This window comes from Microcaecilia unicolor, chromosome 2, assembly GCF_901765095.1.
Source record: "Microcaecilia unicolor chromosome 2, aMicUni1.1, whole genome shotgun sequence".
Lineage (NCBI taxonomy): Eukaryota > Metazoa > Chordata > Amphibia > Gymnophiona > Siphonopidae > Microcaecilia > Microcaecilia unicolor.
In genome coordinates, this window is record NC_044032.1 from 360,862,084 (window position 1) to 360,876,089 (window position 14,006).

Genomic DNA, 14,006 nt, shown 5'->3' on the forward strand with positions numbered 1-14,006 from the left:
GATCTTAAACTTCTGCTCCTCCAGGCAGAGAAGTGAGACCTTAGACTCTGTTGGCAGAAAAACTTTTCAAACATCAATGCTAATCAATTGCATCTTGGATTATCAACTTTATCCCACCATTTACTTAAAATCTCTAATACAGAGTACTCTAGCCTTTGCAGAATTCCTTCCCTCTGACAAACAAGAGGAATTCCATAAACTATATAGAAAACTTCTAGACTGTTGTAAATATCTTGTGAGGTAGGCCTTTGATGCCTTTAACGTCTCTTTATGTATCTCTGCCTTAGCTGTAGCAATGTGCCGATTATCCTGGCTCAGGGTCTCCAACCTTGAATGTGCTGTCCAGGAGCATCCAGCAGATGTCTCTTATCATGGAGAAAACTTGTTTGGTAACAAAATCAAAGACGTGGCCAACCCAAGTAAAAAAACATACAGATATGATAAAAATTCTATCTAGGTCTCAAACTACTACTGCTTCTTCTTTAACTAGAAGATTTACAGGAGGATATTAACGTTCCAACTATTATATATCTAAGCATCATTACATACCTACTCCTTCTACTCCCCAATGGACTGCGTCCCAATGCTCCCATCCAAGACAGCAGCAGGATCAAAATTCCCAGACACCCACTAAGTCTAAACAACAACCTAATTTTTTACTCCTACCTAGAGAGCATTGCCACTGTACAGTTGTCCGTGCTCACTCTCTTCCAACATATCCTTTGACTGATGGGTCCTACATACCATTCAGCTCAGCTACTCTCTGCATTGGCAAAAAAGCCCCCCCCCCCCCCCAACCATCCTTCAAGAGAGTCTCATTTCAACTCCCTCCAAATGAGATTACTTCGAGAGGAGTTTTTGGCCCTCCTCTGGATATTTTCATATTCTTAAAAAGATAGAAGGAGTATGTCTAATTCTTGATCTATGAGACCTAAACAAATATCTCCTCAAAGAGAAGTTTTGCATGGTATCCTTGAGGTCACTACTTCCCATGATAAATCTCTATAATTGACTTTACATTCTAGACCTCAAGGAGGCATATATTCACATATCTATTCTCCCGCAACACAGAAGTTTCCTCCAATTCTGCTGTGGAACTCTGCATTATCAATACAAGTATGGAACAATAGGGGCTATGATCTACGTGCAGACAATCCACAGGAGAACAATATAGACCGCAGTGAAATACATTCTTTATTAAAATCAGTTAACCAACGTGGCCACATTTCATCTCCCAGAGGCTGCGTCAGGGGCTTATCATTCCACTACAAAAATACACATAAAAAATAAATACTAAAATACATATTAGTTAAATAATATCATAAATTATTAATCCAGTTAAAAGTGAGTAATCTAAATAAAACCTAACCCGAGAACAAATACAGACATATGTTAATTAACAATATAAGCACAAAAATATTATTCAGTCAGTATGTTACAACACATTCAGATATTAAGCTTCAAAAAACATGCATACATACAAAACATGTTCTTAAAAAACAACTTAAAAGGGTCACGTACCTATCAGGGTCCCTAAAGGCATATGCACCTGATAGCAGCTGAAACAAACACTACAGCAGTAAATTGCAATTGGTGTAGTGTTTGTTTCATCCAGATCCTCGCTCTCTGGCCCTGACTGCTTGGTACCTGATGAGCTAGAGTTGCATTCATTTCCTCATGCAGTCTCTAAGATACTTCTTGCCTCTAGAAAACCTTCCATAAGAAAATTACCATTTAAAGTGGAAAAGGTTCTCTATCTGGTGTTCAGGCAGATCGCTCGACCCTACTACATGCTCTCTACCTACCCTTATGGAGTACCTCCTCCATCTTTCGGATACCGGACTCAAAAGTAACTCCGTCAGAGTATGTTTGAGCTCCAACAGTGCTTTTCATACTAAGATCGGCAATAAGCCAATTTCAGTTCATCCCTTGATAGTTAGATCCATGAAAGGTTTATTTCATAACAAACCTCCTATCAAACCACTTCTGGTGGCGTGGGATCTAAGTCATCCTCACTGTTCTCATAAAACCTCCATTTGAACTACTTCGTTCTTGCTCTCTGAAGTTCTTCACATATAAAGTAGTGCTCTCAATAGCTCTTACTTGTGCCAGAAAAGACAGTGAGCTTCAAGCCCTTGTGGCAGATCCACCTTACACCAGGTTTTACCACGATAGGGTTGTACTGCAAACCCACCCCAAATTCCTCCCAAAGGTGGTTTTGGAATTCTATCTCAGCCAGTCCATTGTACTACCTGTCTTTTTCCCTAAACCATACTCTAATCCTGGAGAAGCAGCACTGCATACTTTAGATTGCAAACGTGCTCTAGCACACTATCTAGAATGAACAAAACCTCATCAGAAATCCTCTCAGCTTTTTTTATCCTTTGACTCTAACAGGTTGGGAATTACCATCACCAAGCGTGCAATCTCTACTTGGTTGACTGACTCTTTCTCCTACACATTAACATTAACAACACTACTTGTATGCCGCGATTTACCTTGCAGTTCAGTGCAGATTACACTATAATGAAATTGGACATTGCCAGGAAATACATAATTCACCCACATACATCTATACAATTCCTATCTTGAACTAAGAGATATATATAAGCTGCTATCTTAATCAGAAAAATTCAAGATATATTTCCTAAATAGGGTTTAGCTTGTTTTTGAAAAGAGAAACAACTTGTAGTGGAAAGCAGACAAGTTTGAACCCCATTATCGAAACAAGCATCTTGAAATGCAAAAAGATTACCGAATAGCTTCAATCTTGTCGAAGTCTTTAAAGAAGGAAAACTAAACAGAGGCATGGTTACTACTACTACTACTTAACATTTCTAGAGCGCTACTAGGGTTACGCAGCGCTGTACAAAATGAACCAAGAAGGACGGTCCCTGCTCAAAGGAGCTTACAATCTAAAGAACGAAATGTCAAGTTGGTGCAGTCTAGTTTTCCTGGGTAGAGGTGTAGAGGTTAGTTGCCGAAAGCGACATTGAAGAGGTGGGCTTTAAGCAGAGATTTGAAGATGGGCAGGGAGGGGGCCTGGCGTATGGGCTCGGGGAGTTTGTTCCATGCGTGGGGTGAGGCGAGGCAGAAAGGGCGGAGCCTGGAGTTGGCGGTGGTGGAGAAGGGTACTGAAAGGAGGGATTTGTCTTGAGAGCGGAGGTTACGGGTAGGAATGGTTCTAGTATTCCTAGATTTTGTAAGAAAATAAAGTGATCAATAAGATATTGTGGAGCTAGTCCATAAAGAACCTTATAAATAAGGCAGAAAAACGTAAACATAACTCTGGAATACACTGAAAGCCAGTGACTTTCTAAAGTATAGTGAAACACTATCATATATTTTCAATGAGTATATCAGATGTATACTCAGGCTGGGCCGACCCTCCATGGTCAGGTCACTGCTCATAATGTGAGAGACATGGTGGCTTCATTAAATCATTTTCACTCTACCTTCATTCAAGACATTTGTAATATGGCTAAGAGGTCTTCTATCCACACCTACATTGCTTTCTACTGTTTGGAGCAATCTAACTCTGCCCTTCAGCCTATTATTTCCACGAGGCTCACTATCTACTTAGTTACAAAATTCATCTTTATTGTAAGTCCTATATGTGAGGATATTATGCATGCTTGTCCTTGGAGAAAGCTAAGTTACTTATCTGTAGCAGGTGTTCTCTGAAGACAGCAGGCGTATATTCTAACATCCCTCCCACCTCTCCATGGAATTGTCTTCTTAGCTTTAGCATTGTACTGCTTTTCCCGTGCTCACGCGTCGGGCGGGAAGGCACCCATGCATGCGCGGTGGGGGCACTGCCTCAAAGTTATAAAGTGACAGTGCACTTGGCAGTGTCTGCACTGGGCTCCATGCATCACATCACCTATATATGAGAATATATGTCTGCTCTCCTCAGACAACACCTGATACAGGTTAGTAATTTTGCTCTACCGCTGGGTGCAATCAGGTGTCCCGTGGTAGTTTTAGGATCTGCGCATGCTTCCCACATGCTAAAAAAATACTTTTTATTTTTTAGCACTGGAGGCATGTTTGGGGGTGGAGAGTAGGTGTGCCAAGCGCTAATTATATAGGGCAGCTTCATCACCGTACGCTAACCGATTACATATGGTTAGCACGGGAGCCCTTAGCACATAGAAAATAGGTATCAATAAGGGCTCCCGCACTAATGGCCATGCACTAACTGGGAAATTAGCACATGGCCATTAATTAAGGAAATAGAAAATGCAGCCATTTTACAGCCGCGCTAAAAGTGGCCTCTGTACGAGGGAAACCCACGCACTAGTTATAGTGCAAGACACTTTTGTACAGCTTAGTAAAAAGGCCCCTAAGTTTGCTTGTAGCCCATGCTATCCACAATTCTAGAGTGACAAATAACTGTCCATAAACACTTACTACATAAAAACATGCTACAAAAATTAAAACACAAGAACTAAAAAAAAAAAGAAGAAGAAGTCAAGGGGTTGATATTTAGGCTGCAGTGGTCAGCATTTTAAAAATGTTTTTAAAACATTGACTGCCACAGTAAAAATACACTAGATATTTAAAACCATTTTCCAGATAGGGGATGACAGTGAACATCTGGGTTCAGTGGTAACCAGCAGTGCTGTCTGATTACAGTGGTGATATTCAGACCGCTAACCTGAGAGACAACTGGATAAAATTAGACTTCATTGGGACAGTTATCTAGCTAGCAGTCTGAATATCACCTCTACCTGAATAATAGCGGTGAGGCGGTCAAAGGACATATTCAGGGGCCTTTCTTAGAAAGCCACGGGAGAGCTAACGCATGGGTAGCGAGTGCCAAATCAGCACTACTGCCAGGGTGTGCGCCCGGCAGTACTTCCAGGTTTGATGCTTGCCGAATCCCGCGGTAAATAGGCACACGCTTATTTTAATTTTTGCGCATGCCCATTTCCTGGCCCATTAAAAAATGACTTTTTCCCAGCTGCAATAAAAAGTGACCCAGCACACGTGAAAACGACACACTTGCACTACCACAGGCCACTTTTTACCGTGGCTTTGTAAAAAGACCCCTCAGAGTCTTGTAGCAGAAGTGCTGCTGTTGTGGAGGGTGCCAAGCAACCCACAGTTTGCAGTTTGCAGGTGCTGCCAGTGCTGTTCTGCTCATGTTCTGTGCCACTGCTCTCACTGATCTTTGTGGAGCCTGACAGTAAGAGCAGCAGAGGAAGACGGGCTGCATGTCAGCAGCAACCATAGAGGAAGTAGGAAAGTGAGATTCTGGGCAGCTGAGGAGGAGCCAGAGAGGAGCGTCACTGTTGGGGGAAGCAGGGGCGTAGCCAGACTTCGGCGGGAGGGGGGTCCAGAGCCCGAGGTGAGGGAGCACATTTTAGCCCCAACTGGCGCCACTAACCCCCCCCCCCCCCCCGCCGCCACTGCTGCCATTTTTGACCCCCCGCCACCACCGCCGCCACCACCAGCTTTGACCCTCTCCCCCGGCGCCAACCCTTTCAACCCCCCTTCCCACTGCCGCCAACCCTCCCCCGCCGCTGCCATCGGGTACCTTTGCTGGCGGGGGTTTGCAACCCCCGCCAGCCGAAGTCCTCTTCTCCAGCGCAGCCGCGTTGATGATCTGCAAGGGCAGGCTTCTGTTTCTACAACGTGCAGGACGTCAGACTCACAGAAACAGAAGCCTGCCCTTGCAGATCATCAACACAGCCACGCCTGAGAAGAGGACTTCGGCTGGCGGAGGTTGAGGACCCCCGCCAGCAAAGGTACCCGACAGCGGCGGGGGAGGGTTGGCGGGGGGGGGGGGCAGGGCCAAATCAGTGGGGGCCATGCCCCCGTGGCCCCACGTAGCTATGCCCCTGGGGGGAAGCAGGGAGAGAGCACACTCAGGGTGTCGGAGAGAAGGGATTAACTCAACCTAGGAGAATCAGGCCTAAATGTTCTGGTGCCTAAAGATCACAGCATCTAAATGTCCTGTCAACTAAACTGTGGTGCCTAAATGGTAGGGCCCAGGGGCGTAGCCAGACCTCGGCGGGAGGGGGGGGGGGGTCCAGAGCCCGAGGTAGGGGGGCACTGTTTAGCCCGCCTCCCCCCGCCACTTTGGACCCCCCCACGCCGCCGATCCTCCACCGTCGTCGCCACCACCGGGTACCTTTGCTGGCAGGGGTCTACAAACCCCACCAGCCAAAGGGTCTTCTTCAGCGCTGGTCGACTCTGGTGCCTTCGCTGATGATCTCTTTCTGACTCCTTATGTCCTGTGTGCACGTCCTGTATGTAGCCCCGTGCAGGATGTGCATGCAGGACGTAAGGAGTCAGAAAGAGATCATCAGTGAAGACGCCGGAGTCGACCGGCGCTGAAGAAGACTCTTTGGCTGGCGGGGGTTGGGGACCCCCACCAGCAAAGGTACCTGGCAGTGGCGATGGGGAGGGGCAGCGGCGGGAGTCGGCAGCTAGGGGGGGTCAAATGTAGAGGGGGCCAGGGCTTAATCTGTGGGGGCCCATGCCCCCATGGCCCCATCTAGCTACGCCCCTGGTAGGGCCTAAAAGGCAGCCCTTGAACGTCCTGCTCCTGACCAAAAAAAATTGTAACATTATTATTCTGCCTGCACTCCCCCTCCCCCCAATCTCTTCTCTTCTCTAGGGAACAACTATTTAAGTCCATAAGTTTCATTTCATAGGACTTTTGATATAGACTCAGAACTATTTTGGTAACTTTTCTGGAGATATGTCTATACCCTGTCTATTTGCTTTTGAAGGTATAGCCTATAGATCTAGACATAATATTTTCAGAGAGGTCCCACTGATGACCTGAGTAGAAGCACTATCACCTTCCTTCTCCCACTGGTGGTGTCCTAGGCACCTTACCGTTCCTCTGGCTCTGACCACTGCTTTATAGGTGCTTCCATTTTGGTGTTTAAAAAAAAATAATAAATAATGAACCAATATGGGAGTAGTTTTCATTTATTTTGTTTTAAAAGCCACTATAATAATAATCATCATCATCATAAACCCTCCTAGGTTTTTACCTGATGCCCCTGATCCTCATACCCTACTGAGCTGAGAAGAATCCTGGTCATCTCTGGCCTGCCAGTGTGCCCATCAGTGGAGTAGCTAGGTGGGGCTACAGGGGCCTGGGCCTCCCTGAATTTCATCCGGGCCCCTGGTTTTGCTGGTGGGGGTCCCCAATCCCCACCAGCCGAAGCCTTCTTCAGCGCTGGTCTCCGGCATGCCGCATTCCCTGCCCTGTGCTCTTTCTTCCTCCTGACGTCCTACATGTTCCTTTAAGTGAAACTGAGCATGCTGGTTGGGGTTGGGAAGGAGGAGGGTATTGCTGTTTGGAGGAGGTAGTAAGGGAGTGGGAATCAGACAACAGGGGGGGGGGGGGGAAATGATTGATCCCCTTATGAGGGTCCTGGCGGATATATTTCCAAATACTAGAGATTCATTATTATGCAGGTCTCTGACATATTTGAAAAGGTGGTATTAAAACAAAACCTCATAATTAAAAAAAAAAACATGTTCCAAACCATTTCTAATAGTTACTTAGCTTTCATTCATTCTAACAAATATATATGTCATACCTTTTTCTTTCTGTAAGGTGTCTGTAAGAAAAAAAGAATCATGAATCACATGAACATTTCGTCTTCTATAAGGATCAAGATTTTATGAGAAATGCAGAGCCCACAGAAAACAAAAAGAGAAGCTTCTTGAGAAACTAACATCGGTGCTCAGACAAGCTGATGTGGCCTGTCTTGTGTTAAGCTGTTGGTAGCAGTCAGGGGCCCACACAGTACAGCCTACATTCTACAGCAAAATTTCTGCAAAAACAACACCCCCTCCCCACCCTCTGCAGTATACAATATTCAATGAACATGCAAATTATTGCCGTGTTAAAATCGCAGCAATAATCCATGGCTCAATGATAAATGTCAACCTTCCTGTTGGTACCTGAGTGGTAATTGGCTCAGGTACCAACAGAAAGGTTGACATTGAAGAAAAAAAAATACTGCTGGTACCCTGACCCTGGCTTTCTATAGCGGCAGCCTCTCTCCCTTTCTTTCCCTGACCTGACCTGATGTGACCCCCCCCCCCCCCCACACACACACACACACACACACACACTTGCCCAACAGGAAAAAAATAAAATACTCCTCTGATGGTCGAGTGGGCCCTGCAACCCTCCAATCCATCCCCCCCCCCCCCAACATCAACACAAATGCTAATGTGCCCCCTTCCTCCCCTCTCTCCCGACCACTCAATTTTTAAAAATCCCTTGTGTCTAGTTGCTCCCTCCAAACCCTTCCCCGGGGCTACTGAGAGGGGGGGGGGGCAGGTGGTCAAGATTCCTCCGGGCCCAGCCTCCAAGGGGGCCCGGCACCAGGGTCTTTCTCTCTCCTACTCCTAATGGGACCCAGGTGATTGCATCCTGACAAAAGCAGGAGAGAGATAACTCCAGTGCCACGCCTCCCTTAGAAGCTGGAGAGGAGCAGACACAGGTCCTCTGGTTTGGCTGGCAGGGGTCCCCAAGCCCCACCAGCAGAAGTCTTCTTCCAGCGCTGTTCTCCGCCGCATTGTCTGTCCTGTGGCTGCTTTTCCCCTCACGTCGCATATCTCATTTTGAGCATGTGTGATGTTAGGGGAAAAGCAGCCGCAGGGCAGGCAATGCGGCGGAGAACAGCGCTGGAGGAAGCCAAGGTAGGTGGAGTTACGGCAGGGGGCAGGGAGGTGGGGCAAAATGTACCCCCCCCCCCCACACACACACACTTTGGGCTCCAGCATCCCTATTTTTGTGGTCTGGCTATGCAGCGGTCTGGGAGGAGTGACAGTGTCAGTCCTGTGGGTGGGGGGGAGGGACCGGCAGTGGCAGTCCTGGGAGGGGCCCAGATCAGTCTCTCAGTGGCCCTGCCCTTCCTTAACCTCCCCATCCCCACCAAGCCTTCCAGGAGCAGGTTGATACGTGATATCATTTCTACCGCCGCCATCAGACACAGCTAGATGATAACACTTTGGAAATGTGTATGGTTTCAGGTGTGTAAATAAGTCTTGTCATCTAATCAAACTTTAAATATTCATAGAAAATGAACTTGCCTATTTTGCTGGAAAGCAGTTCTGAAATAAAGAGAAAAGAAACATCATCAATAATTATCATTTACCATTTTTTATTTTTTTTAGCATACTAACATCATACTTGCATTTCCTGTTATATTTTTAATCTCAGTGTGTTATATGTGGTCAATAATTAGTTCCCCGTTGGTCCAGCATTTGCCTTTAATGGACAAAAGATACAAACTAACCCCCCTAGTTTACAAAGCCGTACTAGCAGCTGCCGCGCAGCAATGCCTTCACAGCCCATTCAAAGTGAATGGGCTGTGTTGGCTTTAGCGCACTGGCAGCCGCTAGCGCGGCTTTGTAAACAAGGCAATAAAAGTCTCAGATTAACTAAGGTGTGTCACACTAACATCTTTAAGAACAGGGCTGCCTCCATGGGTGGATTGTCCTTTTGGCCACTGGGCATGCCCTGTGGGCTGAGTGCTGTTGGGAGTCAGGAGCGTGAAAACTGCGCTGCTGCTGAAAAAGCAGAGAAAGATGGAAGTAGTAGCTCACCCCCTAATTCTGTAAACTTGGGCATATAATTTTGTGACTAGTGTCCAAAATTGCATGTGCAAATTGTAGCATAGCACCTAACTTTGGGGCCCTTTTACAAAGCCGCGTTAGGCTCTACGTGCGTGCAGCGTATGCAAAAATGAGACTACTGCCAGGCTACCATGCCCCCTGGTGGTAATTTCAGATTTGATGCATGCCCATAATGCCTGGATAATGTATTTATTTATTTCCTCCCACCCACTGCATTTCCTGCAGTAATCAGCAGTTGGCGCATACTGACTGGTCACCACACGTGTAGTGTGTGAGCCCTTACCGCTAAATCAATAGGTGGCATTAAGGGTTCAGGTCGGTTTTAGGCGTGCGCTGGTTTCAGTTTTACCGCATGCCCTTTTCCCATACCATTTTTAAAAAGCCCTTTAAAAACTGGCCCGGCACGCACCAAAAGCACGCACCTACATTACCATAGGCTACTTTTACCAGCTGCAGTAAAAGGGGACCTCAGCATGCGTGTAAAACATGTGCCGACACCAGCGCCAGCCCCCTTTTGCCGCAGCTTGGTAAAAGGGACCCTCAGCCAGCGATGTGCTGAATATTTGTGGCTAGACGGTTATATTGCACGATATAGCCAGTAGGCTGCTAACTAGCTTATTTTCAAAAGGAAGGACACCCATCTTCCGACACAAATCGGGAGATGGGCGTCCTTCTCCCGAGGTCGCCCAAATCGGCATAATCGAAAGCCGATTTTTTTGCATCCTAAACTGCTTTCCGTCGCGGGGACAACTAAAGTTCACGAGGGTGTGTCGGCAGTGTACCGAAGGCGGGGCGGGGGCGTGGTTAAGAGATGGGCGTCCTCGGCTGATAATGGGAAAAAGAAAGGCGTCCCTCACAAGCATTTGGTCAACTTTACTTGGTCCCTTTTTTTTCACAACCAAGTCTCGAAAAGGTGCCCAAACTCACCAGAAGACCACCGGAGAGAATCGGGGATGACCTCCCCTTACTCCCCCAGTGGTCACCAACCTCTCCCACCCTAAAAAAAATTAAAAAACATTTTTTCCAGCCTCTATGCCAGCCTCAAATGTCATACCCAGCTCCATCACAGCAGTATGCAGGTCCCTGGAGCAGTTTTTAGTGGGTGCAGTGCACTTCAGGCAGGCGGACCCAGGCCCACCTGTTACACTTGTGGTGGTAAATGTGAGCCCTCCAAAACCCACCCGAAACCCACTGTACCCACATGTAGCTGCCCCCTTCATCCATAAGGGCTATGGTAGTGGTGTATAGTTGTGGGGAGTGGGTTTTAGGGGGGGTTGAGAGGCTCAGCACCCAAGGTAAGGGAGCTATGTACATGGGAGCAATTTGTGAAGTCCACTGCAGTGCCCCCTAGGGTGCTCGGCTGGTGTCCTGGCATGTGAGGAGGGACCACTGCACTATGAATGTTGGCTCCTCCCATGACCAAAGGGCTTGGATTTGGTTGTTTTTGAGATGGGCGTCTTCGATTTCCATTATGGCAGAAAACCGGGGACGACCATCTCTAAGGTCGATCATCTCAACATTTAGGTCGACCATCTCTAAGGTCGACCTAAATGTTGAGATTTGGGCGTCCCCGACCATATTATCGAAACAAAAGATGGACGTCCATCTTGTTTCAATAATACGGGTTTCCCCGCCCCTTCACCGGAACGTCCTTAGAGATGGACGCCCTTAGAGATGGTTGTCCCCGTTCGATTATGCCCCTCATGTGCTGACCACAAATGCTCAGCGGGAGATAGCTGGCCATCATCTGCTGAATATTCACAGATAGCCAGTTAAGTACTTTTTAACTGGCCAGGAGCTATACCTGGCCGGTTAAAGAGCGCAGAATATTGACCAGTTTGTGCCTTGAGCATTAGGAGTGGTGTCATGCCATTTTGAAGTTTGATTGTAGACCCATATAACTACCCTGGAAGCAGGTTCTTTAACCAAAATGCTTGTTCATTGTTAACATCGGGTGTTTGATCCAGATGGCAGTGCTGCGCTATGGTTAACAGAAAAGTAGTTCCCATTTTTATATAAATTGGATTTATTAAATATACTTCAATAAATGTACTTTTTGATAGTGATAACAGCATTTATTTTTGGTGGAAGGCGGATTTAGACAAATGATGGCAGCATCTAACTAGGTCTACGGATCTGGAACAATTGTGCATTATAGGAGATCCTATGACCTGTTTCAAATGATTACTGATGTCTTTCCCAATCCATTCATTCTGTGCATATTGGTAGTTTTATATGTACATTTTTGTTAAGATTTTAATGATAAACAACGTTACTTTATACAGTCTTTTGTGTGCTGCAGGACAATTTTCTCCTTTCTTTCTGTTGTATGATAGTATTTAGACACAAATATTTACAGCAGCTTTTGACATGTCATAAATGCTCACAATATTTATGCTAGTATTGTATCACCCAACTTTGCCACTATAGAATACTTGTCTAATGCTCAATTTTTAGCATCTATCTTTTGGTGCCCTTTTAAACTGCTGCAGGGCTCAAGGCTCTGCCATGTTCCCACCTCCTTTGGCACAGGCTGACTTCCTGTATTAACAGGAAGTCAGTGGTGAACCAGGGGGAGGGGACGGGGTGCAGGAACTCAGAGAGTTCACAGCACTTAGTTTTATTGTCATGCTGCAGGCAGGGGAAATAAGAGGAAGAGATAGGCTGGGCTGAAATTGAAAAAAATCCCACCCAGGCCAGTATTTTGCTGTAGTCTGTTCCAGGCTGGTTTTGCAATTATACTCATCCTAATTACCCAATTCTCAGAAAAATGTGAGGACATGGGGGCATGGCAACTAGTCATTCTTAAGGCATTGCCCAAACTGTGGCACAGCCATCTTCCTGCCATGTGCATTCCCACACTTTCTTCCTCTTGATGGTTCTGGACGGAGATGAGTTTGGCCTGTTCCCCTTTTCTACTGACATATGTTTGTGGTTGCAGTTTCGTGAAAACATGACAGAACAGCAAATTAATCAACAACTAAATTCTACCTTTTCTAAATGATAATGGGATACATTTTGACTTGGTGGACTTACTGCATTAAGAAGCCCTTTTACTAAACGTCATTAAGTGCTCCTACGAGCTTAATGTGGGGAAAAAAGGCTTGGGGGTGGGCCTTGTTCTGGGCAGACTTCTACGGTCTGTGCCCTGAAAATGGCAGAAACAAATCAAGGTCAGGTATACACATAAAGTAGCACATATGAGTTTAAATTGTTGGGCAGACTAGATGGACCATGCAGGTCTTTTTCTGCCGACATCTACTATGTTACTATGTTATTAAAGTGTTTTGCTGTAATATGCCTGTCAGTGCACACTAATTGCGCCCTATTTGTTTTGCATGTTTGTTATTTTTTTCAAGAGGGGGCATTTCAGGAGCGAGGAATGGGGATGGGATGTTATCCAGCTTGCACATTCACATTAGTACACTAACTGGATAACACAAAGTTAACAAGGGAGTACTTACCGTTTCCTACATAGGAAGCGGTAAGGGCTCCTGCATTAACTTTTTACCAGTATCACGCACTAATGCAAATATTAGTGCATGATCAAAATATATATATATATATATATATATATTTATAAAAGCCCTAAGGGCCCTGTTTACTAAGCCGAGCTAGTGTTTTTAGCACGTGCTAACGTTAGAGACACCCATAGGAATATATGGGTGTCTCTAACGTTTAGCACGCGCTAAAAACACTAGTGCACCTTAGTAAACGGGGCCCTAAGTTATACTGCTTGGAATCTGGGCTTAGAACGTTGAAAAGTCCCAGATTAAGACACACTAAGCCCAGACTTTAATGGCTTTTAGTAATAGGGCTCCTAAGTTAAGTGCCAGCACTATTTCTTAACTTAATACATACATTCAGCACCACTATCTACATAGAAAATAAGATTAGATATACATATTCAGCAGTGACAGTGCCAGCACTATCCATTTAGATTTAGCATACTATCTTGATCCCATTGTATCCTACTATATAAATGAACGCTGACTGATGTACCACGCATGCACAGAACAGCGCAGCTGTTCTGCGCATGTGCCAAACACAGCAGGTCTCAGCTGGAGTTACTCACACACTAGGGGCAGCCCATGCCAGCGCTCCTGACCGGCTGCTGCTGCTGCGGATGATCATTGTCGGCGGGGACAGAAAGCTGCGGGTGACCGGCGAGCACCGGGCAGGGATCGTCCGACAGCGGCTGCGAGGCACAGTCCAACAGGTCCAATGAGCTGCTGCTGCTGCCGCTGCTACTGTGATCGCAGGCCAGGCTGGGAGCCGGGCGCTTCCCTCTGCCACCATCCCCCGGGGCGGCTTTCCTGGGCGGGGCTCGGCTGAACCCGGCGGGGCTCGAACCGCTTTCTTGACGGTGCTTCTGGCTGGGCTTA

The 14,006-nt window shown here is 46.4% G+C and overlaps 1 protein-coding gene across 1 annotated transcript in view; it reads right to left on the reverse strand.

Moving 5' to 3' along the window:
• LOC115462082 (zinc-binding protein A33-like) overlaps positions 1-11,489 on the reverse strand; it is a 28,403-nt gene extending 16,914 nt beyond the window's left edge. The window contains exons 1-2 of the mRNA XM_030192119.1: positions 11,426-11,489; positions 7,569-7,589 (exon numbers count right to left, since the gene is read on the reverse strand). Of these exons, the coding sequence (XP_030047979.1) occupies positions 7,569-7,589; positions 11,426-11,489 (85 nt within the window). The remainder of the gene's footprint in view (positions 1-7,568; positions 7,590-11,425) is intronic.
• Between the last annotated feature and the right edge of the window lie 2,517 nt (positions 11,490-14,006).